Source organism: Geotrypetes seraphini, chromosome 1 (assembly GCF_902459505.1).
Source record: "Geotrypetes seraphini chromosome 1, aGeoSer1.1, whole genome shotgun sequence".
Taxonomy (NCBI): domain Eukaryota; kingdom Metazoa; phylum Chordata; class Amphibia; order Gymnophiona; family Dermophiidae; genus Geotrypetes; species Geotrypetes seraphini.
This window is the reverse complement of record NC_047084.1, coordinates 454,935,969-454,963,388: the sequence shown is the minus strand read 5'-3', so window position 1 is coordinate 454,963,388 and position 27,420 is coordinate 454,935,969. Positions and strand designations below refer to the sequence as shown.

Below are 27,420 nucleotides of genomic sequence, written 5' to 3'. Positions count from 1 at the left end.
CTGGGACACTTCTAAAGAATAAAAAGAAGCCTCCACCTGCTCGGCCCTTTCGCCAACAATCGTCCTATCAGCGCCGCTACTCTGCTAGACCCTTACCATCTGCTTCTCAGCAGCCTAGATGCCAGCGTCAGCAGCAACGCCAACAATCTCGTGCTCCACAGCAGCAACAGGTGTAGCCTCCTGCACAACCGAAGTCTACTCAACCCTTTTGACTTCATTCTCCAGGGCCTAGCCAGTCTTCCACCATCGTCCCTTCTGCCTCAACCCATAGGAGGACGTCTTACTACTTTCCTCAGCCGTTGGGAGATCATCACTTCAGACCAGTGGGTTCTAAACATCATTCGCCACGGCTATTCTCTCAACTTTCAGACTCTTCCCACCCAAAGTCCTCCAAAAGAGTCTGCTTTGAACACATCTCAGTCCTCCCTCCTCCTTCAGGAGGTCCAATCCCGTCTTCTTCTGAACGCCATAGAAGAAGTTCCTCTAGATCAGAAGGGGCAGGGATTCTACTCCCGCTATTTTCTGGTTCCCAAAAAAACCGGGGACCTCAGACCCATACTAGATCTCCGAAATCTCAACAAATGCTTGGTCAAGGAAAAGTTCAAAATGCTTTCTCTGGCCACACTTTATCTTCTTCTCACTCAGGGCGACTGGCTATGCTCCCTCGATCTCAAGGAGGCCTACACTCACATCCCGATCAATCTGGCCTCCAGACAGTATCTCCGCTTCATGATCAATCGCTGTCATTACCAGTACAAAGTGTTACCCTTCGGTCTTGCCTCCTCTCCCAGGGTATTCACAAAGTGTCTCATTGTGGTGGCCGCTTTTCTACGCTCTCACCATCTTCAAGTCTTCCCTTACCTGGACGACTGGTTAATCAAGGCTCCTTCATCTCAAGAAGTGCTTCATGCCACCAACCAGACCATCCTATTTCTCCAACTTCTGGGTTTTGAGATCAATCTGCCCAAGTCGCATCTCATCTCCACTCAGCGGCTTCAGTTCATCGGAGCAATCTTGGACACTGTTCTCATGAGGGCGTTTCTTCCATCCAATCGCCTTCAGACTCTTCTTCATCTCTGTCGACAGGTGCTCTCACAGGTGTCCATCTCTGCAAAACAAATGATGATACTCTTGGGTCACATGGCCTCGACAGTTCATGTCACCCCCTTCGCACGTCTTCACCTGCGCACCCCTCAATGGACCCTAGCTACCCAGTGGTTCTAGGCGACGAATCCTTGTTCGCGACACATATCTGTGACATCGTCTCTTCGACAGTCTCTGCAATGGTGGTTGAAATCTTACAATCTCTCAAGAGGCCTTCTGTTCCATCTGCCTCCTCATCATCTAGTCATCACCACAGACGCATCCCCATATGCCTGGGGAGCTCACTTGAATGATTTCCAAACTCAAGGTCTTTGGACTGCCCAGGAAAAGAAACATCACATCAATTTCCTGGAACTCAGAGCGATGTTTTATGCCCTCCAGGCTTTTCAGCATCTCCGCTTTCCTCAAGTTTTACTACTTTGTGCAGACAATCAAGTAGCAATGTACTACATCAACAAACAGGGTGGGACGGGCTCTCGCCTATTGTGTCAGGAGGCCCAAAAGATTTGGTCTTGGGCGACAGCTCGCCATTTGTTCCTGAAAGCTGTCTACATCCAGGGAGAGCAGAATTCCTTTTCAGACAATCTCAGCAGAATTCTACAACCCCACGAATGGACTCTCAATCCCATGACTCTCCAGTCCATTTTTTCTCAATGGGGCACTCCTCAAGTGGACCTTTTTGCAGCTCCTCACAATCATCAACTGCCCCAATTTTGCTCCAGACTCTACTCCCCTCACCGTCTGGCAGCAGATGCATTTCTCCTGGATTGGACCAATCTATTCCTTTATGCATTTCCTCCTCTGCCTCTCATGTTGCGGACCTTGTTCAAGCTCAAGAGGGAACAAGCCACCATGATTCTCATCGCTCCACGGTGGCCCAGGCAGCATTGGTTCTCCCTTTTACTTCAACTCATTTCCAGGGAGCCCATACTTCTTCCACTGTTTCCTTCTCTGCTTACTCAGCATCAGCAGTCCCTCCTACATCCCAACCTACCGTCTCTGCACCTGACAGCTTGGTATCTCTCGGGCTGACCTCGGCTCATTCACTTCTTTCTCAGCCTGTCCGTTCTATTCTTGATGCTTCCAGGAAGCCGGCCATTCTTCAATGCTATCAACAGAAGTGGACTCGGTTTTCTTCCTGGTGCCTTCTGCATCATCATGATCCAACTTCACTAGCAGTAGAACTAGTGTTGGATTATCTCCTTTCTTTGTCTAACTCTGGTCTCAAATCTACTTCTATCAGAGTGCACCTCAGTGCCATTACTGCTTTTCATGAGCCAGTTCACGGAAAACCTCTTACTGCTCATCCTTTGGTTTCCAGATTCATGTGGGGCCTTTTCAATGTGAAACCACCTCTCAAGTCCCCTCCTGTGGTCTGGAGATCTTAATGTGGTTCTTTCCGCCTTAATGAAGCCTCCTTTTGAACCATTGGCCACAGCTCATTTCAAATTTCTCACTTGGAAAGTGGTCTTCCTTATTGCTCTCACCTCTGCCAGGAGGATCAGTGAGTTACATGCAGTAGTTGCCGATCCACCTTTCACAGTTTTTCACCATGACAAGGTGGTTCTGCGTACACATCCAAAGTTCCTCCCTAAGGTTGTATTTGACTTTTATCTTAACCAGTCTATTGTCCTGCCTGTATTCTTCCTGAAACCTCATTCTCATCCTGGAGAACAGGCTTTGCATACTTGGGACTGTAAGCGTGCTTTGGCTTACTATTTAGAGCGCACTAAGCCTCACAGATTGTCTCCCCAACTTTTCCTGTCCTTTGATCCAAATAAGTTGGGACATCCTGTTTCTAAACGTACGTTATCCAATTGGCTTGCTGCTTGCATGTCGTTCTGTTATGCTCAGACCGGACTGACACTGGAAGGTTCTATCAGGGCCCATAAGGTTAGAGCTATGACAGCGTCTGTAGCTTTCCTCAGATCAACTCCTATTGAGGAAATCTGCAAGGCTGCTACTTGGTCCTCAGTTCATACTTTCACATCTCATTATTGTCTGGATGCATTCTCCAGACGGGATGGACACTTCAGCCAATCTGTCTTACAAAATTTATTTTCCTAATGGCCAACCTTCCCTCCATCCCTCTTTTTGTTAGCTTGGAGGTCACCCATCAGTTAAGAATATGCTGCCTGCTTGTCCTGGGATAAAGCACAGTTACTTACCGTAACAGGTGTTATCAAGGAACAGCAGGCAGATATTCTTACGTCCCACCCACCTCCCCGGGTTGGCTTTTTAGCTAGCTTATCCTAACTGGGGACCGCGCGCCTCCGTCGGGCAGGAAGGCACTCGCGCATGCGCGGTGCGGTCTAACTAGAACTTTCTGAGTTCTTAGAGTGCAATCACTCTAAAATTGTCCTTACCGGGGCTCCGTCGGTGCCGTCACCCATCAGTTAAGAATATCTGCCTGCTGTCCCTGGATAACACCTGTTACGGTAAGTAACTGTGCTTTTTCACCACTGGGCTTCAGAGGTTCATGACAGTAAGAGCGGAGTAGTTCTTAAGTGACTTTCATGACCCCTTTCCTATTTCGCTGTTTGCAGTGTCTAGATTTCTAACCCTACTCTTTCCACATCCCTCCAGACCAGTTCAGATGTGTGGGTGTATGCACTCCTACCAACACATGGAGACAGCAAACCAATAATTTAAAACCCTATAAATACCTGTGCAATCCTCCATCCAGTCAGTAGTCCTTATTCTTCATCAAATGGTAGATGATGTATCCTGTGCAGTCTAGAGCTGAGCAGGAAGACCTTGTTAGGGCCAACTAGGTTGATTAGTGAAAAATTATATATTTTTAAAGAGGATTTTGAGCCAGCTTCTGCTGTTATGTTCAGTGTGTGTTTGAGGGCAAGTGATAGACTGACTCAAAGAAGATGGGGAGTAGAGGTATGTACAGGGATATAATCTGGTCCTCATCCCCATCTGTCCTGTCAATTTTATTCCATCCTCTAGGAACATAAGAATAGCCTTACTGGGTCATACCAATGATCCTTCTTAGTTTCCTGTTTCCAACAGTGGGCAATCCAAGTCATAAGTTCCTGGCAAAAACCCAAATAGCAACATTCCATGCTACCGATTCAGGCTAGTCAGTGACTTCCCCCATGTCTGTCTCAATAGCAGACTATGGACTTTTCCTCCAGGAACTTGTCCAAACCTTTATTTTTTAAAGCCAACTACATTAACTGCTCTTACCACATCCTTTTCCAATGCATTCTAACTTCTCTGAGTGAAAAAAAATATTTCCTCCTATTGGTTTAAAAAAAATTTCTCTTTGTAACTTCATCCTTACACCATCCTCAGTCATTTATTTCCTGTACCCACACATCCCCATCATATTGGTACTATCCCCTCACTATCCCAAAAGTTTTTTCTCCTAGCCCTGTACCTAACCTGTATTTAAAAAGTCTTTTAAATTTAAAGCAAACATAAAATGCAACCTATAGCTTGTTAAAATTTGATATAAAATAGGCATAATTATGCAAGAAAATTGTATGCAGGACAGGATTAATTGTTCGAGGGCCCCTAGGCACACAAATACACTGGGCCCCCCTAGCCCTGCCCTACCCCGTCCCCATTTAACTGTTTTCTTATTTAGTTCTTTATTTCCACATGTTTGTTTGGTTTTTTTAATTCAAAACAAACAAAGATTAGCATACCAATGCACAGTTTGTCTTTTATGCAACCACCAAGCATTTCTGAACAAATCCCCCTTCCTACCTACTTATTCAGGATTTTAACTCTGAACCCTTTCCATAAGTATATAACAGTGTTCAAATATATTGTAAAGCAGTAATACTATCCGAAATATGTTTATATTAATAACCAAGTTTACAACGCCTCTCAACTGCTTCACTCTGTCGACCAACTGTAACCTATATGTATGTATAAACAACCAAATCTAAACAACCATGTATATTAACTTGTAACGAAACAACAAGGCAAGCAGTCCACCAAAGAATCTAACATGAAACAAAAGAAGATTGGCAGATAATAAGGAGATTCAAATCAGGCTTATTCAAGGTGCTCCCAAAAACCATGCCTGATGCATTTCACCAAACAAGGCTAGTCAACGCTAACAGAAAACCATGTCTTTCATACACACAGATACTCTCACCCAGTATGAAATAAGTAATAGCAAACTAAAAATAGAAATATGTAGATAAAAGTTAAACTTAACCGCCAAGAAGCCAAACTGCATACAGTGAAACACCACAGAAACGACGACACATAGCCCCCTAATACTCTGCAAAATATAAATATAGTAGATGTAAATTTGAAAAAACTGACAATCACCACTTTACAAATTAACAAATAGAAATAAAACAAAAATTGAAAATAAGAATATACCATTTTTATCCCAGGACAAGCAGGCAGCATATTCTTACACATGGTGATATCACTGACAGAGCCCAGGTATGGACACTTGAAAAGTGAATCGCAACTTTAAGTTTAGAAAGTTTGCGATCAGCCCGCATATGTGCGAGTGCCTTCCTACCCGACGTAGGCGTTCGGTCCCTTTAGTTTCTGCGGAGCTAAGAAGTCGTGTTCAACGTTCATTGATTTTTTCTATTTTTGCTGCCTTCTGCTCTTGCTGTTTGTGACTTTTTGTCACTGTTTTCTAATCTTTTTTTTCAAAAAGTGCAGTCACTGTGATCGGGCCATATCCGTGACCGATTCTCACCACTGGTGCCTTCAGTGTCTGAGGCCCGAGCATTGTCACGAGTCTTGCTCTTGCTGCTCTTCCCTTCAGAAGCACACCTTAAAGAGCCGCTTACTCCAACAGAAGCAACTTTTCGGTGCCGCAATGGAAGCGGAGCCAACTTCATCTCTGACACGACCCACGCCGACCAAGACCACACTGACCAAGATGACACCGAGATCTTCAACTATGGTGGATCCACCAACTTTAAGCCTGGTGTTGCAATTCACCATATCTCTAGGTAAGCAGGCTAAGAAGCCTTCCACTTCCCCCTCCGGGACGCAGGTCAAAGCTGCATTGAGCCAAGTCACGCTGATCTCGCATAAGTCCTGTAAACGCACCGTGCTAATATCGGTGAGTGTCTCTACTTCGGCCTCCTCATCCTTGGACCGTATAGTTAAGCCACCCATACTGGCAAAAAAGCAAACGGCCCTCTCCCTTAAGCAGAAGATTGACAACCTGCTGCGGTAAGAACTAGGGGAGTATTTTCATCTGTTTGGTACCATCCCCGCTTGTGCAGCTGTTTGTCACTGACTCTCCAGGAACCCAGGTCTAAGTTGCTCAAGGCACCTACCACTCCTGTAAGTACTACTCCCCCGGTGTGGACATCCTCGACACGGGAGTCGAGCATTCCACCAATTCGGCACTGGACCTCCTCAGCTACGTTCCGGGAGGCTACACCGGCATGGTCAGGCAAGGTCTCACGCCAGTCTTGAGGCTTCGAAATGGAGCCGTTAACACTGATCCCACATTCATCTTTTCGGTTAAGAGATTCTGATTTATTGGGAGATTCTGAGTCAGAGCTACCATCTTTTACAGAGGAGGATTCTTCTGCTTCTGTTTCCCCTCGACGTTCACCTACCAGAGCCTCTTCTCCTTCAGATAAACTTTCTTTCTCCAGGTTTATGCGCCAGATGGCAAAAAACCTGGATATTCCTTTGGTAGCTGACTCCAAATACAGCAAGGAATATTTGGAAACTCTTGATTATGACCTTCCTCCTAAGGAAATGCTGCAGCTTCCTCTCCATGCCATCCTTAGAGACACTTTCTACAAAAACTTTGAGACTCCCCTTTCCATGCCTTTGGCCCCCCAAAAGTTGGAATCTCTTTACAAAGTAGTACCATTACCGAGCTTTGATAAGCCTCAATTGCCCCATGAGTCCCTTGTGGTTGAGTCCACATTGCAAAAAATCTTCTGGGTCCAGTATGTATGTGTCCATTCCTCCTGGTAGAGAGGGTAGGACAAGGGACAAGTTTGGCAGGCGCCTCTATCAAAACTCAATGTTGGTGAACATAGTGGGAAATTACAATTTCTTCTTTTCCTCCTACCTGAAACATCTCATCAAACAGTTCTCCTCTTTCAAAAAATGCATCCCTGCATGTAAAGCTAAGAATTTTCTGTATCTTGTCTCTACTGTCCTACAGCTTCGTAAATATATGGTGAGAACCGCTTGTGACACTTTTGAACTCACTTTTCGAGCGGCGGCTATGTCGGTGGTTTTCAGATCTCAACGTTAACCACCAAGACCGTCTGTCCAATGCTCCATGCCTTGGTGATGAGCTGTTTGGAGATTCTACCGACACTGCCACCCAAAAGTTGTCTACTCACGAAACCAGATGGGATGTGCTGGTGAAACCTAAAAAGAAGCCTCCACCTGCTCGCCCTTTTAAATCTACTTCTTTGTACCTGCACAGATATACTAAAAATGTTCCTGTTCCGCCTCGTAGGCAGAAACAGCCCCGTCAATAGCCTAAAGAACCAGCTGCTCCTCAAAAGCCTACCCAGCCTTTTTGATATGTTCCTTCAGAGCATAGCCATCATTCCTCTGCTCCAGTCTCTGCCTCAGCCAATTGGGGGACGACTTCAGATTTATATCAATTGCTGGGAGCTCATTACATCAGATCTTTGGGTCCTCAACATCATTCGTCAGGGTTATGTTCATTTTTACACCCTTCCTCACAATCATCCTTCAAGAGAGTCTGCTTTAAACCCAACACAGTCCTCTCTACTACTTCAAGAAGTTCAATCCCTACTTCTCCTCAATGCCATCGAGGAAGTCCCTCCCTCTCAGCACGATCAGGGATTTTACTCCTGATATTTCTTGGTTCCAAAGAAGATGGGAGGCCTGCGACCCATTCTGGATCTCAGATATCTCAACAAATATCTTGTCAAGGAGAAATTCTGAATGCTCTCTCTGGCCCTTCTCTATCCCCTGTTGGCTCATAATGAATGGCTATGCTCTTTGGACCTCAAGGAACCCTACACACATATACCAATCCATCCGGCTTCCAAGAAATACCTTTGATTCCAGATCAGTCACCGTAACTACCAGTACAAAGTCCTTCCGTTCGGCCTGGCATCTTCTTCCAGAGTCTTCACGAAGTGCTTAATTGTAGTGGAAGCAGCCCTCCAATCTCAAGGTCTCCATAAGAACATAAGAAATGCCCTCACCGGATCAGACCGAGGTCCATCTAGTCCGGTGCTCTGCACATGCGGCCGCCAAATTAGGTACTCCTTTTTGGAGACCCGACTTTACCGTATCCCTCAATATGATATGCAAGAAGGTGTGCATCCAACTTGCGCTTGAATCCCAGTATTCGTAGTCTCCGCCACAATCTCCTCCGGGAGTGCATTCCAAGCACCCACCACTCGCTGAGTGAAACAGAACTTCCTGAGATTTGTCCTAAACTTGCTACCACTCAGTTTCAGGCTATGACCTCTTGTCCTTGTCACATCTGAAAATGTTAGCATTTCTGCTTCTTGGTCTATCTTATCAAATCCTTTTAATATTTTAAAAGTTTCTATCAAATCCCCTCTCAGTCTTCTCTTCTCGAGGGTAAACAGTCCCAGTTTCCCGAGTCGTTCTTTGTAGCTCAAATGCTCCATTCCTTTGACGAGTTTTGTGGCTCGCCTCTGCACTTTCTCCAACAGAATTATATCCCTCTTGAGGTATGGACACCAGTGTTGGACACAATATTCCAAGTGTGGTCTGACCATTGTTCTATAAAGTGGCATTATGACATCTTCCGATCTTCAGGTGTTCCTTTATCTGGACGACTGCTTGATCAATGCTTCATCGTCTCAAGAGGTGGCTCTGGTGATGACTTACACCATTTCTTTCCTTCAAGCCTTGGGCTTCGAAATCAATTTCCCGAAGTTCAACCTGCAGCTGACTCAACTTCTCCAATTCATCGGGGCTATTCTGGATACTACTCTTATGAAGGCGTTTCTTCCTCCAGATCGCCTAACCGCTTTAATTAATTTCTTTCAGCGGATGTTTCATCTCCAAACAATCTCGGTGAGGCGCATGATGGTTCTCCTGGACCACGTGTCCTCCATAGTTTGTCACCCCACTTGAAAGACTGCATCTTCGCACTCCTAAGTGGACCCTCGCTTCTCAGTGGTCTCAGGCGACAGATTCGCTCTCGCAGAATATCTCTGTAACCTCATCTCTTCTGCAGTTGCTCCACTGGTGGATGACCTCCTCCAATCTATCCAGAGGTCTCCTTTTCCATCTTCCTCCTCATCAGCAGGTGCTCACAATGGATGCTTCTCAGTACGCCTGGGGAGCGCACATGAGCGGTCTTCAGACGTAAAGTCATTGGACTGCCATAGAGTGCAAATTTCACATGAACTTGCTGGAGCTCAGAGTGATGTTTTATGCATTGAAAACTTTCCAACATCATCTGAGCGATCAAGTCCTCTGCACGGACAATCAAGTAGCAATGTACTACATTAACAAGCAAGGAGGCATGGGCTCTCTTCCCCTTTGTCAAGAGGCTCAAAAGATTTGGCTTTGGGTGACCGCCCGCAATCTTTCTGCGAGCAGTCTACATACAGGGCGAGCAGAATTCCTTGGCAGACAACCTCAGCAGAATTCTTCAGTCTCATGAATGGACACTCAGCTCGACGATCCTTTGGTCCATTTTCTCACAATGGGACACTCCTCGGGTGGACTTGTTTATGGCTCCCCACAGTTATAAATTGCCCCAGTTCTGCTCCAGACTTTACTCTCCTCACCAACTGGAAGCGGATATGTTTCTCCTGGATTGGACACAGATGTTTCTCTAAGCGTTTCCTCCCACTCCTCTCCTCTTGAAAACTTTGTTCAAACTCAAGCAGGAATCAGCCATCATGATACTCATGTGCAATTGAAGAGACTGACTCAAGTCAATTAAACCTCCAAAAAGAAGGACTCGTATGTACTCAAACTTAGCTCAGAGGCATGTAACTCTGAAGAGAGGGAGGTAACCCTCTCTTGGAAAAAGAGTTGTATATCCAATCATAGCATAGTGGTTTGTAAAAACGAGTCCAACTAATGAGAGTAGATATAAATTGTAAACTGTATTCAGCACTTAATTGGAATGACTCACAAAATTTTCAAACGTGCAATAGTAATGATTGCATTCAGGATATGCTAAAAAATTTTTACTTAGCTTGTATGCACAAAGTACAACTTTCCAGGGTCCCGACGCGGCCCCGTTTCGGCGTCTGCTTCAGGAGACCCCGCCAACCGAAAGTGGATGTTATCAGAAAAAATCACACTGAATGAAGTGCTTTAGCTGTGCGTGGAACCTTTTCAATTTTTTATCGAGCACAGCTAAAGCACTTCATTCAGTGTGATTTTTTCTGATAACATCCACTTTCGGTTGGCGGGGTCTCCTGAAGCAGACGCCGAAACGGGGCCGCGTCGGGACCCTGGAAAGTTGTACTTTGTGCATACAAGCTAAGTAAAAATTTTTAGCATATCCTGAATGCAATCATTACTATTGCACGTTTGAAAATTTTGTGAGTCATTCCAATTAAGTGCTGAATACAGTTTACAATTTATATCTACTCTCATTAGTTGGACTCGTTTTTACAAACCACTATGCTATGATTGGATATACAACTCTTTTTCCAAGAGAGGGTTACCTCCCTCTCTTCAGAGTTACATGCCTCTGAGCTAAGTTTGAGTACATACGAGTCCTTCTTTTTGGAGGTTTAATTGACTTGAGTCAGTCTCTTCAATTGCAGTCTAGCTATTTTTCTGACTCTCATTGTTACATTGTCCCTGGTTATTGGAAACATCATGATACTCATAGCAGACAACATTGGCTCTCCCTTCTACTTCAACTCAACACTAGGAGGCCAGTACCTCTTCCAATTTTTCCTACTCTGCTTACACAGAATCAACAAATTCTTTTTCATCCCATCCTGCAATCGTTACACCTTGGAATCTCTCGGGCTGACTTCATTTCATCTTTCAAAGCTTGTGCGCACTATTATTGACGCCTCCAGGAAACTGGCCACTCAACAGTGTTATCAACAAAGTTGGACTTGGTTTTCTTCCTGGTGTCTCCATCGTTGTCATCATTTATGATCCAACTTCCTTATCAGTGGAGTTGATCTTGGATTATCTTCTCCATTTGTCTGATACTGGTCTCAAGTCTACTATCAGTCCATCTCATTGCTATTACAGCTTCTTTAGCAACTTTCCAGACCGGCAAAAGTTAATCTTAAAAGCGGGTTATTTCACATCATGACCAGCAGGTGGAGACTGAGACAAAACTTTGGAACTGTAAATATCATGTGACTCCTCCCTAATTACCTCAGTCTCCAGCAGGTGTGAGCTGTACCCATCTCCCTTGGTAGGGCTGTTGGAATTTGTTTAGGACTTTTTGTCCCTTTTTGTTGCTGGACTGAGCTGGCGCTGTTAGCCTTCTGCTCCTTTTTGACAGGCAAGTCAGTCAGGATTCTGTCGGACAATGTCACGGCGGTGGCCTATGTCAATCATCAGGGAGACACCAAGAGCACTCAAGTGGCGCAGGAGATGGCTCTGTTCATGATTTGGGCAGAGTCTCGCCTTCAGGACATCTTGGCCTCCCTCATAGCCAGAGTGAAGAATGTTCAAGCGGACTTCCTCAGTTATCACGTGCTAGATCCCGGAAAGTGGTGTCTAAGCCATGTGGCCTTTCAGTTTATAGTGCAGTTTTGGAATCAGCCCCTCATGGACCTGATGGCCACGAGTGTCATACCAAACCACCCCGCTTCTTCAGTCATCGCAGAGACGGTCAGGCCGAGGGCCTGGATGCTCTGGTTCAATCATGGCCAATGGAGGGGCTGTTGTATGACCACTAATGGCTGCAGAGGGTACACAGAGTTTTTCTCCACATTGTTCGTCACCCAGGCCTGGTGGTTCTCGTCGCTCCATATTGGCCCAATGTCCATGGTATGCGGATCTGGTGCAGCATCTGGTGTCGGATCCTCTTCCTCTGCCTCTTTCGCCCGATCTTCTGACTCAGGGATCCATTCCCATGTTCGATCTGGGTCCCTTTTGTCTTACAGCTTGGCTCTTGAAAGGAGACACCTAGGCAAGGAGTATTTAGATAAAGTGATCGCCACCCTCTTGTGCTCCGGGAGACTTTTCACATCTCGGGCTTATGTGCGAGTTTGGTGTATCTTTGAGAATTGGTGTGGGGCGCTTGGAGTGGTCTCTTCGTGCTTCCCTGCCTAATATCTTATAATTCTTTTAGGATGGCCTGGATGGGGGCCTTGCTTGGTCTTCCCTCCAGGTTCAGCTGGTGGCCTTGTCGGCCTTTCATGGGTTGTTGCGAGGTCAGCAGCTGACTACCATTCCTGATGTTATTTGCTTCTTGCGGGCAGCCAAATTGCTCAAGCCTCCCATGCAGCTGTCTGTTCCCTTTTGAGATTTGAATCTGGTCTTGTCCGGGCTGGTGCGCTCCCCCCTTTTGAGCTTTGGGAGCTTGCTTGCTGAAGGACCTTACTCTTATGGCGGTCTTCTTGGTGGCAATTACTTCTGCTAGACGTGTTTTGGAGCTGCAGGTTCTCTCTTGTAGGTCTCCCTTCTTGGAGTTTTCTAGGGATCGGGTAGTGTTGAGGCCTGTTCATTTTCTGCCAAAGGTATTTCTCCTTTTCTTGTCAAGGCATTGGTTCTCCTGGTGTTGGGTAGTCAGGAGGGTTCTTCTGAGCAGGAACAGTTGCACAAGCTAGATGTCTGTCGGTTTCTTCGCTCTTCCGTTCAGAGGACACAGGAGTTCAGGAAATTGGATCATCTGTTTGTCCTTTTTGTGGGTCCTCGTCAGGGGGATGGTGCTTCTAGGGCTATCGTTGCACGTTGTATCAAAGAAACTATTGCTTTCGCATATCTTCTTCAGAGAAAGCCTGTTCCAGAATTTCTCAAGGCTCATTCCGTTCGGGATCAAGCAGCGTCTTGGGCTGAGTCTTCGTTAGTGCCTCCAGTGGATATTTGTAAGGCTGCTGTTTGGTATTCCTTGCAGTCCTTTGTCAGACACTATCATGTGGACATTCAAGCGCGTCTGGACGCGGTGTTTAGTGAGCGTGTTCTGGTTTCAGCTCTTCGGGGGTCCCACACATGATTGGGACTGTTTTGGTATGTCCTGCTTATAAGATCCTATACCGATCTGGAGAGTGCTAAAGAAGGAGAAATTAGGTTCTTACCTGCTAATTTACTTTCTTTTAGCTTCTCCAGACCGTTAAGACCCCATCCTGTCCATTGTCGTGTTCTTCTTTTGGCTGTTACGCGTACAGATTTTGTTTTTTCTGTGGGTTCTAGTATTTTTCTAGGGCCGGGAAAAATTGAAGAACAGCACATGTGGCTCGGTTCATAAAAATTGCCGCTGCTGGGTCAGACCAGTTGTCCATCGTGCCCAGCAGGCCGCTCATGCTCATGCGCCCGGCCCTCTAGTCAAAGACCAGCGGCATGAGACTAGCCCTACCTGCGTACATTCCGATTCAGCAGGAACTTGTTGAGCTTGGTCTTGAATCCCTGGAGAGTGTTTTCCCCTATGACAGACTCCGGAAGAGCGTTCCAGTTTTCTACCACTCTCTGGGTGAAGAAGAACTTCTTCATGTTCGTACGGAATCTATCCCCTTTCAATTTTAGAAAGTGCCCTCTCGTTCTCCCTACCTTGGAGAGAGTGAACAACCTATCCTTTTCCACCAAGTCTATTCCCTTCAGTACCTTGAATGTTTCAATCATGTCCCCCAATCTCCTCTTTTCGAGGGAGAAAAGGCCGAGTTTCTCTAATGTTTCACTGTACAGCAACTCCTCCAGCCCCTTAACCATCTTAGTCGCTCTTCTCTGGACCCTTTCGAGTAGTACCATGTCCTTCTTGTATGGCGACCAGTGCTGGACGCAGTACTCCAGGTGAGGGTGCACCATGGCCCAATACAGCGGCATGATAACCTTCTCCGATCTGTTCATGATCCCCTTCTTTATAATTCCTAGCATTCTATTCGCCCTTTTCGCCGCCGCCACACATTGCACGGACGGCTTCATTGACTTGTCTAACAGAACTCCCAAGTCCCTTTCTTGGGCGGTCTCTCCAAGTACCGCCCCACACATTCTGTATTCGTGCATTAAATTTTTGTTACCGACATGCATCACTGTACACTTATCCACGTTGAACCTCATCTGCCATGTTGATGCCCATTCCTCGAGCCTGATTATCTCATGTTGCAGATCTTTACAATCCCCCTGCATCTTCACTACTCTGAACAACTTCGTATCGTCCTCAAATTTAATCACCTCACTCGTCGTACCTATGTCCAGATCATTTATAAAGATGTTGAAGAGCACGGGTCCAAGCACCGAGTCCTGCGGCACCCCACTGGTGAAGCTTTTCTAGTCCGAGTATTGTCCATTTACCCCCACTCTCTGTTTCCTATGCTGCAACCAGTTTTTAATCCACGTGAGAATTTCACCCTCGATTCCATGGCTCGCAATTTTCCGAAGTAGTCGTTCATGCAAACCTTGTCAAACACCTTCTGAAAATCCAGATATACAATGTCAACCGGGTCGCCCTTGTTTACTCCCTTAAAGAAGTGCAGCAAGTTTGTCAAACAAGATCTGCCTTTGCTGAAACCGTGCTGGCTGGTCCTCATAAGACCGTGTCGGGCGAAGTGATCAATGATGCGGTCCTTTATCAGCACCTCTACCATCTTTCCCGGTACCGAGGTCAGACTCATCGGTCTGTAGTTTCCCTGGTCTCCCCTCGAACCTTTTTTGAAGATTGGCGTAACATTCGCCACCTTCCAGTCCTCTGGAATCTTTTCCAATTTGATCGACAGATTGGCTATTAGCTGAAGCAATTCAGCTATAGTCCCTTTCAGTTCCTTGATGACCCTCGGATGGATACCGTCCAGTCCCGGGGATTTATTGCTCTTAAGCCTATCAATCTGCCTGCATACCTCTTCTAGACTGACCGTTAACCCTGTCAGTTTCCCATTTTCGTTTCCAGCATATAGCCTGATGGGTTCCGGTATGCTGTGTATATCCTCTTTGGTAAATACAGACGCAAAAAATGTGTTCAGTTTGTCAGCGATTGCTTTTCCTCCTTTAGCGCTCCCTTTATTCCTTGGTCATCCAACGGTCCCACCGCTTCCTTCGCGGGTCGTTTTCCCCTTAATATATCGAAAGAGCGGCTTGAAGATTCCTCGTAGTTTCTTTTGGCCCCTTTTCCTGCCTTATGGCACCTGCATTGATGATTGTGCTTATTCCAGCTTTTGTCAGTTTTTGACCTTTTCCATTCCTTTAAATGAAGTTTTTTTTGCCTCTGATTGCTTCCTTTACCTCTACAGTGAGCCACGCCAGTTTTTTTTCCTTTTTCTTCTTGGATCCCTTGTTGATACGTGGTATATATAGATTCTGCGCCTCGGTGACCGTAACCTTAAAAAGGGACCAAGCTTGTTCTAGCGTTTTTACATTGTTCATGCTCTTCTTAATCTTCTTCCCCACCATGCGTCTCATCCCTTCGTAATTCCCTTTTCGGAAGTTCAGTGCTGTGGCCGTCGTGCTAGACCGATGTTTCACCCCTGCGTCCAGGTTGAAGCGGATGATATTGTGATCGCTGTTTCCCAACGTTCCTTCTATTTCTACACCTTATGCCGGTCCTCGCAGTCCATTTAGAATTAAGTCCAGAATCGAGTTTCCTCTTGTATTTTCCTTGACAGGTTGTTCCAGCAAGCAATCACCTACAACATCCAGAAACTTGGTCTCTCTAGCGCAGCCTGAGGTGCCAAGGTTCCAGTCTATCCCCGGATAGTTGAAGTCGCCCATGATAACTACATTGCCTCCCTTGCAGTTGCGTTTAATCTCATCCATCATTTCCCCATCAATTTTCTCAGACTGCCCTGGGTTATTGGTAGTAGATGCTGATCCTAGTTTCTGGCCCATTTGTTCTTAGAATTTTGACCCATAGAGACTCTAACTTAACCGTTTAGTGTGGCACGTTCTCTCTAGTAGATTCAATCCCCTCTTTGACGTATATGGCAATGCCGCCTCCTTTTTTATTTTTTATTTTTTTATGCATTTATTTAAATATATTTCAAGTATTCATTTGTACAGAAAGTTGGTTAGTGAAATATATTTGTATCTAAAATAAATCACATAAACTTAAGAAAATTCTTTCAACTATCCCAACTCAAGTCCACAAAAAAGGATCCAAGATTATATAAGCGAGAAAAAAAAAAAGAAAATTATAAAGGTTAAACTCTTACAAACAAAACTGAGATTAAGGAGCTGGTTAAATAAATTATAGAGCTATAGATGATTCTTCTTTATCCAGTTGATGTGAGGCCAGAAAAGCAGTTAACTGGTAGGATTCAAAAAAAAACATATTTGACTGAATGGTAACAAATGATACACTTGCCAAGGATATTTCAAGTAAAACGTTGCTCCCAAAGAAGTGACTCCAGATTTCAAAAGTAGAAATTCTCTACGACGCTTTTGAGTATCTCTTGAAAAATCAGGAAACATTTGTACTCTACATCCAAGAAACTCTTTCTGTTTGTTTTTGAAGAAAAGTCTCAATAACCATACTTTATCCATTGCAAGAGCTAAAGTCACTACCTTTGTAGAAGGTACTGCTGTCTCACTATCTGATGTTTCTAAAATTTCAGAAACATTCAGTGGTCTTGAATCCGATATATTTGGCTGAGGTTGAGTCCCTTCTTTATTTGGTACATAAAACTTGCAAAATTTCAGTCAAATATCTCCTTAACATTTCCCTAGGAGTGACAGTGGTTACTCTAGGAAAATTAATGAATCTCAAATTATTATTCCTGGAATTATTTTTGAGTATTTCCACTTTTTTCCTAAGATTAATGTTATCTTTAATTAGAGACTCTTGTACATATTTAAAAGTTAACAATTCTTGGTCATGCTTTTGAATCGTGGTCTTTGAGAAAGGTAAATCCGTTGTTAAATCTTTCAGCTCTTTAGTATGTTGAATTAATTTCCCTTCTATATATTGGCAATTGGGACTTATGGTTTGTGTAAAATTTGCTATCAAATCCCATAGAGAGTCTAGAGTCACTTGTGCGGGTTTCTCCAAAATAGGAAACCTTTGCTGAGTGAAAAAATGCTCACCATCCAAGGGAATGCTGTCCTGACTTAATTCTGACTGGAATCCAACTCCGGTTGCTTGTCCTAGCTCGGTTTCTTCTACAGTTACTCCCTGGCCAGGGAGCACTGCTACCACTCTCTCCAGATTGAAGTTGTCTGCCTCTGGATGGAGGACCTCCCCTATCTCCGGGGTTTCCTCTACCCCTGGGGAGCTGTTTAACCGAGGACACGGAGGTGGGGCTCTTGTGTCGGGGCTAAGTGTGGTATCAAGCCCTGGGGAGACAAACCCAGCCTCGCTCTGTCCAGGTGCTCCCAGCGGGCTGCCCTCCGACACCAAGGACGCTGCTCCCTGCATCCGCCGCAAGAGTGTATCAATTCTACTGAGAGAGGGCAGATCCAAGCGTGGCGAGGCGTCAGCTGCGCTCCTGCCCCTTCTCTTCGTCATCGGAGCAGGAAATCGGGCCGGAAAGCCACCAAAACAGGAAAAAAAAGTAAGAATACTGATGCGATCCGGAGAGACGCTCTCAGTTAGTCTGCTGCGGCCATCTTGATCACTCATGCCTCCTCCTTTTTGAGTCACTCTGTCTCTGCGGTATAGTTTATATCCTGGTAGCACCGTGTCCCATACATTTTCCTCAGTCCTCCATGTTTCCGTGATGATGATTATGTCAACGTTATCCTTTTGTGCCACAGCTTCTAATTCACCCATCTTATTTCTAAGGCTCCATGCGTTTGTGTACATACACTTGAGTTTGCAGTCTGTTCCCTTCTTGTATGTTCTTCCTTCTTGTGTCCCTTTTGGTCTGTTTTGCTTGCGATCTGGTGAGTCTTCTCCTCTATCTTCCTGTACGGTATCCTCTCTCTCTCAGTCGACTGTCGGCTTTCCCCTTCTTTCTAGTTTAAAAGCCTCTCAACATCTCTCTTGATGTTGCTTGCAAGTAGCCTCGTTCCGTCTCTGCTGGCAAGCTGTGGAGACATTTTCTTGCTGGGATCTCTCCTTTGCATTTTCCAACAGCATTTGGATATGTAAGTTGTTACTCCTGTTCGGAGTCTTGTTTATTTCTGTTTCCAGTTCTTCGTTCTGCTTGGCTATTCGGCAGACTGATAGGAATAGGGGAAGGTACCTATTATGTACTATTCCACAGTTTCGTTTGTCTCCACCTGCTGGTCATGATGAGATATATACTACCCCCCCCCCCCCCCCCCCGGCTTGTAAGATACTTTATCCCAGGAGAAGCAGGCAGCCTATTCTCACATATGGGTGACTTCGGAGCCTGGATGCGGAAGTCTCGCAAGCAGACTTGCTTGTAGAAACTAGAAGTTTTGAGTCGACTGCACCGCGCATGCACGAGCGCCTTCCCGCTCAGTGTAGGGCGCATCTCCTCAGTTCTCAATTTTCCGCGGAGCCGAGAAGTCCGTCTTTGACTCTCTGTGTTTAACTTTTTCACTTCGTGCCTTCTCTACACCGCGGTTTGTGTTGTTTTTCTTCATGCATCGCTGTTCGTACTTTCTTTATTTTATTTCTAGTCTAAAAAAAAATCTTTTATTTCTTCCGTTCGGCTGCCGGGGCAGGCCGCTCGACCTTGCAGCGGCTGTTTTGCCTTCTATGTCCCGGCCAGCGACAGGCTTCAAGAAGTGTAGCCAGTGTCAATGTGCGATTTCTCTCACGGACCTTCACACCAGGTGCCTCATCCGAAGTCGTGCGAACGCTGTGCTACTCTTCAACTTCGAGCCCTTAAACGTCGTTTACTTTCAGTGGAGAAGCTCTTCCAGATGGATTCGTCCACTTCTTCGACTCCAAAGCCGACCTCTGTCTCGCCTTCGACCGAGGGCCCTCCTGCCTCCACTGCTTCGACTTCGAGCCTCATCAGAATTTCTTCGTTTGCAGCGGCTTTTTCCTCAACAACGTCTACTGTATCTTCCCCTGTATCCTCAGGTCAGATAGCTCAGCAGACAGTTCCACCGGTAGTGCTTAAGGTGCCTAAGACTTCTAAGTCGAAGCACATTTCCACTGCCTTGGTGGAACCTTCAGCCAAGGTAGGTGGTGCAGTTTCAGACGCGGATCCATCTTTACGGCTTCTTTCCAGACCATGTTAGAGCAGCAATTTGTTCAGTTCCTCACCAAAATGGGACCGAAGCTAGCTACTCTAATCTAGCCTGGGCATTCTGCAGATTCCCGCAAGGTCGATTCTCTTCCTATTCCTCAGTCTGAGTCTACACACTCTATGCAGGGAGCAGAGTCTCTGCGAGTGTCTGGTCTGGCAACTAAGCACGTGAAGCAAGGAGCAGATTCTTTGCCAGTGCCTCGGCAGGAATCCTCACACTCCATACAAGGAGTAGAGTCTTTGGGAGTGGATCGAGGTTCCTCCATCAAGCCTCTGGAGCTTTGATCTACAGCCTCCAGTCCTATCCATTCTTTGATGAAATCGGCTGCTTCCGTCTCCGGGGTGAAGGCTCCTCGATCTTCGAGATCTGTTTCCAAGCACTGTTCTTACCGACGATCGAGGCCTTCATCGAGGCATCCTTCCAGGCATAGTTCTATTTCTAAGGAGCGTCCTTCCTCAACTAAGCCTTGATCTACACCTACTTCTACTAGACCGACGACTCGTTCGAGGTCCTCACTTCCACGCCTCGAGGACTTAGCGGCTTCCATAGCCTCGTTCAAGTCTCCCTATTCTTTTGAGGCCTTTTTTCCAGCTGAAGCTTCATCTTCGACCCAGGCTGCCTTGACAACCTCAAGTCCTTCTCGAGGCAAAGCATTTCCGGATCAGCTATCTTTCATTTCTTGTCTTCGTCAGATGGCTGTGGACTTGAACCTTCAACTGGATGCTGGTTCCAAATACTCTAAGGAGTATCTCGAAGTCATGCATCTTCCTCACCCTCCAGCAAAGTCACTTAAGCTTCCTATTCACAACCTTTGGTTTCAAACTTTTACCAGATGCCTGGAGACTCCTTATGCAATTCCAGCTGTTCTAGGAAAATTGGACTCCAGATATAAAACTCTCCATTGTTAAAAGATTTGAGAATTCACAGTTTTCTCATCAATCCCTACTTGTGGAGTCTTCTTTAAAAAGATCCCATCCTTCCAAGGTTTATGCTACAGTTTCTTCTGGAAGAGAAGGGAAACCTATGGACAAATTTGGACGTCGCATCTATCAAAATGCTATGATGTCCTCTAAAGTCCTCAATTATAATTTCCATTTTGTCACCTATTTTGAGTTCCTCATTGCTCTTTTGCCTAAATTTCTTACCTATTTAGACACTCAAAAGCATTTTGAATTTTAGGAATTCATCGCTTCTCTATCACAACTCAGATTACATCTACTTGAGTCGTCTTATGATGCCTTTGAGTTGTCTGCCTGGGCGGCTGCTTGTTCTATAGCAATGCGTCGCCTTGCCTGGCTTCGTACTATTGATACGGATCCTAATCTTCAGGACCGCTTGGGTAATAGTCCTTGTGCAGGCAATGACCTCTTCGATGAATCTATCGAGGCAGCCACCAAGAAATTGTCTAAACATGAAAAATCCTTTGCTTCTATTGTCAGACCTAAACTAAAGCCAGCTCCTGCCAAGTCTACACGTCCTCCTCCCATTTACCAGAGGCGTTTTGCTCCGAGGATGGATCCTTACACTCGCCCTCCTCTTAAGAAGCAGCAGCCTCAAAAGCAACAAAAATCTCAACCTTCTGTTGCCCTAAGGCTTCACAGCCTTTTTGACTGTTTAAAACAGAGCATAACCTCCACCGTTCTATCTATGACTTCTCTTCCCCCTATAGGAGGTCGTCTCCATCATTTTTACCACCGTTGGATGACAGTTACATCTGACCGCTGGGTGCTGTCCATTATCAGGGAAGGATACTCTCTTCATTTCATTCAGATTCCACCAGAGCTTCCTCCAAGAGAGTATCCTTCCAGTCCATCCCAGACTGACCTTCTTCAGGAAGCTCAAGCTCTGCTTCGTCTCCATGCCATCGAACCAGTTTCTTTGGAACAGCAGAACAGGGGTTTTTACTCCCGTTACTTCCTTGTTCCGAAGAAGATGGACGATCTGCGGCCCATTCTGGATCTCAGGGCTCTCAACAAATTTTTAATCAAAGAAAAATTTTGAATGTTGTCCCTGACATCTCTTTATCCCTTTCTAGAGCAGAACGACTGGTTATGCTCTCTGGATCTCAAGGAGGCCTACACTCATATTCCCATTCATCCGGCCTCCCGTCAATATCTCAGATTTCGGGTGGGGAATCTGCATTTTCAATACAGAGTGCTACTCTTTGGCCTCGCTTCCTCCCCCAGAGTGTTCACCAAGTGCCTGGTAATGATATTAGCATGGTCTTCAGGTATTTCCCTACCTAGACGACTGGCTCATCAAAGATTCCATATATCAGGGGGTTATTGTAGCGATCCAACGGATTATGTGGTTCCTGCAAAGTTTGGGATTCGAAATCAACTTTCCCAAATCCCAACTTCAACCCTCACAGAATCTACAATTCATCAGAGCTTTTCTGGATACTATCCAACTCAGAGCATTCCTTCCACAACAACGTCTGGAAGTTCTCCTTCAACTCTGTCATACAGTGTCTTCCCGCTCTTCCATCTCAGCGAGATACATGATGGTACTACTAGGTCACATGGCCTCCACAGTGTAAGTGACTCCTTTTGCCAGACTTCACCTCAGAATTCCTCAGTGGACCCAGGCTTCTCAGTGGTCGCAGGTTTGCGACCCACTTTCTTAACACATAAGTCACTCCTTCTTTGAAGCAGTCTCTCCTTTGGTGGATGCTCTCTTCCAATCTCTCCAGAGGCTTGCTGTTTCAAACGCCCCCTTATCAGAAGGTCCTCACGCCAGATTCTTCGTCCTACGCTTGGGGCGCTCATCTCGATGGTCTCCGTACACTGGACCAGTACGGATCGTCAATGTCACATCAATCTGTTGGAACTCAGAGCGATGTTCAAGGCTCTCAACGCTTTTCAGCATCTTAACGACCAAGTAGTCCCATTTGGACAGACAACCAAGTCACCATGTATTATGTCAACAAACAGGGATTGACGGGATCTGCCTCCCTTTGCCAAGAAGCTCTGAAGGTTTGGGACTGGGCAATCCGCCACAATACCTTCCTCAAAGCTGTCTACATCCAAGGGGTGAAAAATTGCTTGGCGGACAACTTAAGTTGTCTTCTGCAACGTCGTGAGTGGACTTTCTATTCCTCACCTCTTCATTACATTTTTTCACTGTGGGGAGCGCCTCAGATAAACCTCTTTGCAGCTCCCCACAACTTCAAACTGCCTCAGTTCTGCTCCAGGATATACTCTTCTCATCGCCTCGAGGCAGATGCTTTTCTTCTGGAATGGATGAATCTCTTCCTCTATGAATTCCCTCCATTCCCTCTCATTCTCAAGACTCTGGTCAAGTTGAAGAACGATCATGCCAGCATGTTTCTGATTGCTCCTCGGTGGCCGAGACAACCTTGATACTCCATAGAAACATAGAATATGATGGCAGAAAAGGGCTGTAACCCATCAAGTCTGCCCACGCTAATGACCCACCCCCAGACTTCACCCGGCTAGAGATCCCACATACATATCCCATTTCTTTTTGAAATCGAGCACGCTGCTGGCATTAATCACCTGCAATGGAAGTTCATTCCAATGATCGACCACCCTTTCGGTGAAGAAATACTTCCTGACATCGCCATGAAACTGCCAGCCTTTGATTTTCAGCGGATGACCTCTTGTGGTCGAAGGTCCTTTAAAAAGAAGATATCGTCTTCCACCTCAATGCGGCCCGTGATATATTTAAAAGTCTCAATCATGTCCCCCCTCTCTCTACGTTCCTCGAGCGAGTATAGCTGCAGCTTACTCAGTCTTTCCTCATATGGGAGTTCTTGAGTCCTGAGACCATCCTGGTGGTCATTCGCTGAACCGACTCGATTCTCCGCACATCTTTTTGATAATGTGGTCTCCAGAATTGAACACAATATTCAAGATGAGGTCTCACCATGGATCTGTACAGGGGCATAATGACTTCGGGCCTCCGGCTGACGAAACCTCTACGGATGCATCCCACCATTTGTCTAGCCTTGGATGCAGCTTTCTCCACCTGCTTGGCAGTTTTCATGTCTTCACTAATGATTACTCCCAAATCACGTTCTGCCCTAGTCCTAGCTAAGGTCTCACCATTTAGAGTGTAAGTTCTGCACGGGTTTCTTACATGACCTTACATTTTTTAGCATTGAAGCCTAGCTGCCAAGTCGAGGACCAATGTTCAAGTTTCAAGTTTTTTATCAAGATTATCTAAGTGGTTTTTACAATCAGGTACTCAAGCATTTGCCCTATCTGTCCCGGTGGGCTCACAATCTATCTAACGTACCTGGGGCTTCGGAGGACTAAGTGACTTGCCCAGGGTCACAATGAGCAGCGCGGGGTTTGAACCCACAACCCCAGGGTGCTGAGGCTGTAGCTTCAACCACTGCACCACACACTCCAATAAGAGCAGGTCCTGTTCCATACTGTCGGGCAAGGTGCTGTTATCTACTATGTTGCATAGTTTGGCGTCGTCGGCGATTAGTGTTATTTTACCTTGAAGCCTTTGAGTCAGGTCTCTTATGTATATGTTGAAAAGGATCGGTCCCAAGACCGATCCCTGTGGCACTCCACTGGTCACCTCCGATGTATTGGAGGGGGTACCGTTAACCACTACCCTCTGAAGTCTACCGCTTAACCAGTCATTGACCCATGTCGTCATTGTCACTCCCAATCCCATCGAAGTCATCTTGCTGAACAATCTGCGGTGCGGGACGCTATCAAAAGCTTTGCTGAAGTCCAAGTACACGACGTCCAGAGACTTCCCCATATCCAGTTTCCTTGTAACCCAGTCAAAGAGTGATGTTCTCAATGTCTTTGATTAGTTCCATATCCCTGTCTTCCTGCTGTTTTGGGGGCCTGTATACCACACCCAGATACAAGCATTTTTCGTTTCCTCTGGCCAGGTTCACCCAGAGTGATTCCCCGGTGTAGTTGACATCTATGATTCTAGTGACTTTGATGTTATCTCTAGTGTATAGTGCTACCCCACTCCCTATTCTTCCCTCTCTGTCCCGACGAAGTAAGTTGTATCCTGGTATAGCCATGTCCCACCCATGTGAGTCTGTGAACCAAGTCTCAGATATCGCTATTACATCGAGGTCGGCGTTCGTTATCTCTGTCTCTAATTCTAGAATTCGATTGCCTAAGCTGTGTGCATTAACATACATAGCCCTCCATACTTTATGTTTGCTAAGACCCTGTGTAGAATTTCCCGCCTGAGTTTGAGTGGCTTTTATAAGCTTTTTTTTTGCTGTGTGAACTTACCTCGGTCTCGGAAATGGAGTGTCGATTCACCTCTCCTGGAAAATTACTTACTGCGCTAGTACATGAGTGGGTACCCTCCCCCAACTTCTACTTTAACTCAGCAACAGGGAGCCATACCTTCTACCAGTTTTTCCTTCTCTGCTTACACAGAGTCAAGGATCTCTAGTTCATCCCATCCTGCAGTCTCTGCACCTGACAGCTTGGTACCTCTCAATATGACTCCTCTTCAGTTTTCTCAACCTGTCAGAAACATTTTAGAGGCTTCTATGAAACCTACCACTAGACAATGCTATCACATGGTGTTTTTCTCATGTTAAGGAGCCTCAACATTCCTCCTTATCTTCTGTTTTGGATTACCTTTTGCACTTACCTACTTCTGGCCTCAAGTCTACATCCATCCGAGTCCATCTCAGTGCAATTGAGGCTTTCCATCAGCCTATTGAAGGGAAACCCCTCTCTGCTCATCCAGTGGTTTCCAGATTCGTGAAAGAACTTTTCAATGTCAAACCTCCTCTTAAACCGCCTACTGTGGTTTGGGACCTCAATGTTGTTCTTGCTCAATTGATGAAGCCTCCATTTGAACCAATGTCTACGGCTCATCTGAAGTATCTCACTTGGAAAGTGGTGTTTCTCATTGCCCTCACTTCTGCTCGAAGAGTCAGTAAGCTGCAAGCTTTAGTTGCTGATCCACTTTTCACTGTGTTCCATTATGAGAAGTTGGTCCTCCTAAATTCCTCCCTAAAGTGGTTTCAGAATTTCATCTCGACCAATCCAGTGTTCTTTCCAAAGCCTCATTCTCATCTTGGAGAATCAGCTCTTCATACTCTGGACTGTAAACGTGCTTTGGCCTTCTATTTGGAACGCACCAAACCACACAGAACTGCTCCTCAACGTTTTTTTGTGTCTCTTGATCCAAACAAGTTGGGACATCCGATCTCTAAGCGTACCATCTCCAACTGGATGGCTGCTTGTATCTCATTCTGCTATGCCCAGGCTGGATTACCCCTACACAGTAGAGTCATAGCCCATAAAGTCAGAGCAATGGCAGCTTTAGTAGCTTTCCTCAGATCTACACCTATTGAGGAGATTTGCAAAACTGCTACTTGGTCCTCGGTTCATACTTTCATTTCTCACTATTGTCTGGATGTTTTCTCTAGACGAGATGGCCAGTTTGGCCAGACAGTATTTCAAACTTTATTTTCCTCAATTGCCAACACTCCCACCATCCCATTTTGGTTAGCTTGGAGGTCACCCATATGTGAGAATAGGCTGCCTGCTTGTCCTGGGATAAAGCACAGTTACTTACCGTAACAGGTGTTATCCAGGGACAGCAGGCAGCTATTCTCACAACCCACCCACTTCCCCTGGATGTTTTCTCTGCTAGCTATCTGAACTGAGGAGACGCACCCTACGCTGGGCGGGAAGGCGCATGCATGGTGCGTTCAACTTGATACTTCTAGTTTCTACAAGCAAGTCTGCTTGCGAGGCTTCCGCATCCGGGCTCTGTCGATGACATCACTCATATGTGAGAATAGCCGCCTGCTGTCCCTGGATAACACCTGTTATGGTGAGTAACTGTGCTATACCGGTCTGGAGAAGCTAAAAGAAAGTAAATTAGTAGGTAAGAACCTAATTTCTTCTCCTTTCCCTAGCTTTTGGTAAATGGAAGTGAGGAGAGCTTTGAGATATGTAATGTTTGATGCTGTAGGGTTATTTTCCCTAGCCTTCTTATCTTTTTTTTTGATGATTTAAGTTGCTTTGGTTTGTTGTTTAGAAGTGTGGTATAATATGATTAAGAAAATAACATAAAAACATATAGGATTGTTAAATGGTATAACGTATTTGTGTGGTGCAGGCTTGGGGGTAGGGGATGATATGGTCCTGTGAATAAAATAAACGTATCAAACCTGTACTCCTGTGTTCGTTATACAGATAGTGAGCTAGAATGTACAGCAGGGAATTTGGAGTCCTCTGCCACAGGCTTACTGGAGGGCATCGGACTGGATGGGGATACATTAGCACCTATGGAAACAGATGAACCCAGCACCTCGGACCCTAAAGCAAAATCCAAAATCACTCCAGCCATGGCAGCCAGGATCAAACAGATTAAACCCTTACTGTCTGGTGAGTGTTTATGTCTGAGAATTCTCTTCTTTGTTGCCCTTTGGACCGAGGAGAGGGGGAGTCTTACTGCTCTTGTTAATATTCAGTTGTAACCAGTATTCTGTTGTATGATGAAACAGCTCCCAGTAAAACTGATTCAAATCTGTTTGATGTTGCTTATTTAAGCCTCTTCCAGGCTGGGTCGGGCACTTGCTGAGCTCTTTGGACTCCTGGTGAAACTGTGTGTTGGTTCGCCTGTGCGCCAACGAAGAAGTCACCATGCTGCTAGCACCACCACTGCCCCAACACCTGCTGCCAGATTAACTGCCTCCGCTCTGACCAAACTCCTCACTAAGGGCCTGTCCTGGCAGCCTCCGCCTTACACACCCACCCCTAGATTTCGGTAAGTTTCTTAGAAATCTTGACAGGTATGTATGAGTGTTGGCCAATCTTGAGGACTATATTCTCAGAGGAGGCCATGTAGAGTCATTTTTATCTCACAAAGCAGTATTTTCTTCTGTAAGTGGAAATGTGGGACCAAATTCTCATCATGCCTCATATCATTTCCTCAGCAGTGGCTAATCCAGGATAAAAGTACCCATCAAGATCCTAGGTAGATCTATTCCTTATTGCTCATATTTGTATTTTTGAATTTAAGAAAGCTTGGTATGAGAGGGTGAGGTATGGATAGTAGATGGCATGGTCAGGCAGACTAGATAAGCCATATTGTTTTTCTGTCTTCATTTTCTGTTTCATATCCAGACATATTGTGGCTTTCCTGAGTCCTTATGGC

General features: G+C 45.7%; 1 protein-coding gene across 7 annotated transcripts in view; it reads left to right on the top strand.

Moving 5' to 3' along the window:
* The window catches only part of HUWE1 (HECT, UBA and WWE domain containing E3 ubiquitin protein ligase 1), a 779,197-nt gene that overhangs the window by 257,436 nt on the left and 494,341 nt on the right, over window positions 1-27,420 (top strand). For all 7 annotated transcript variants that reach the window (XM_033921870.1, XM_033921880.1, XM_033921834.1 and 4 more), the window contains 2 exons: window positions 26,457-26,648; window positions 26,814-27,030. In XM_033921870.1, the coding sequence (XP_033777761.1) occupies window positions 26,457-26,648; window positions 26,814-27,030 (409 nt within the window). The remainder of the gene's footprint in view (window positions 1-26,456; window positions 26,649-26,813; window positions 27,031-27,420) is intronic.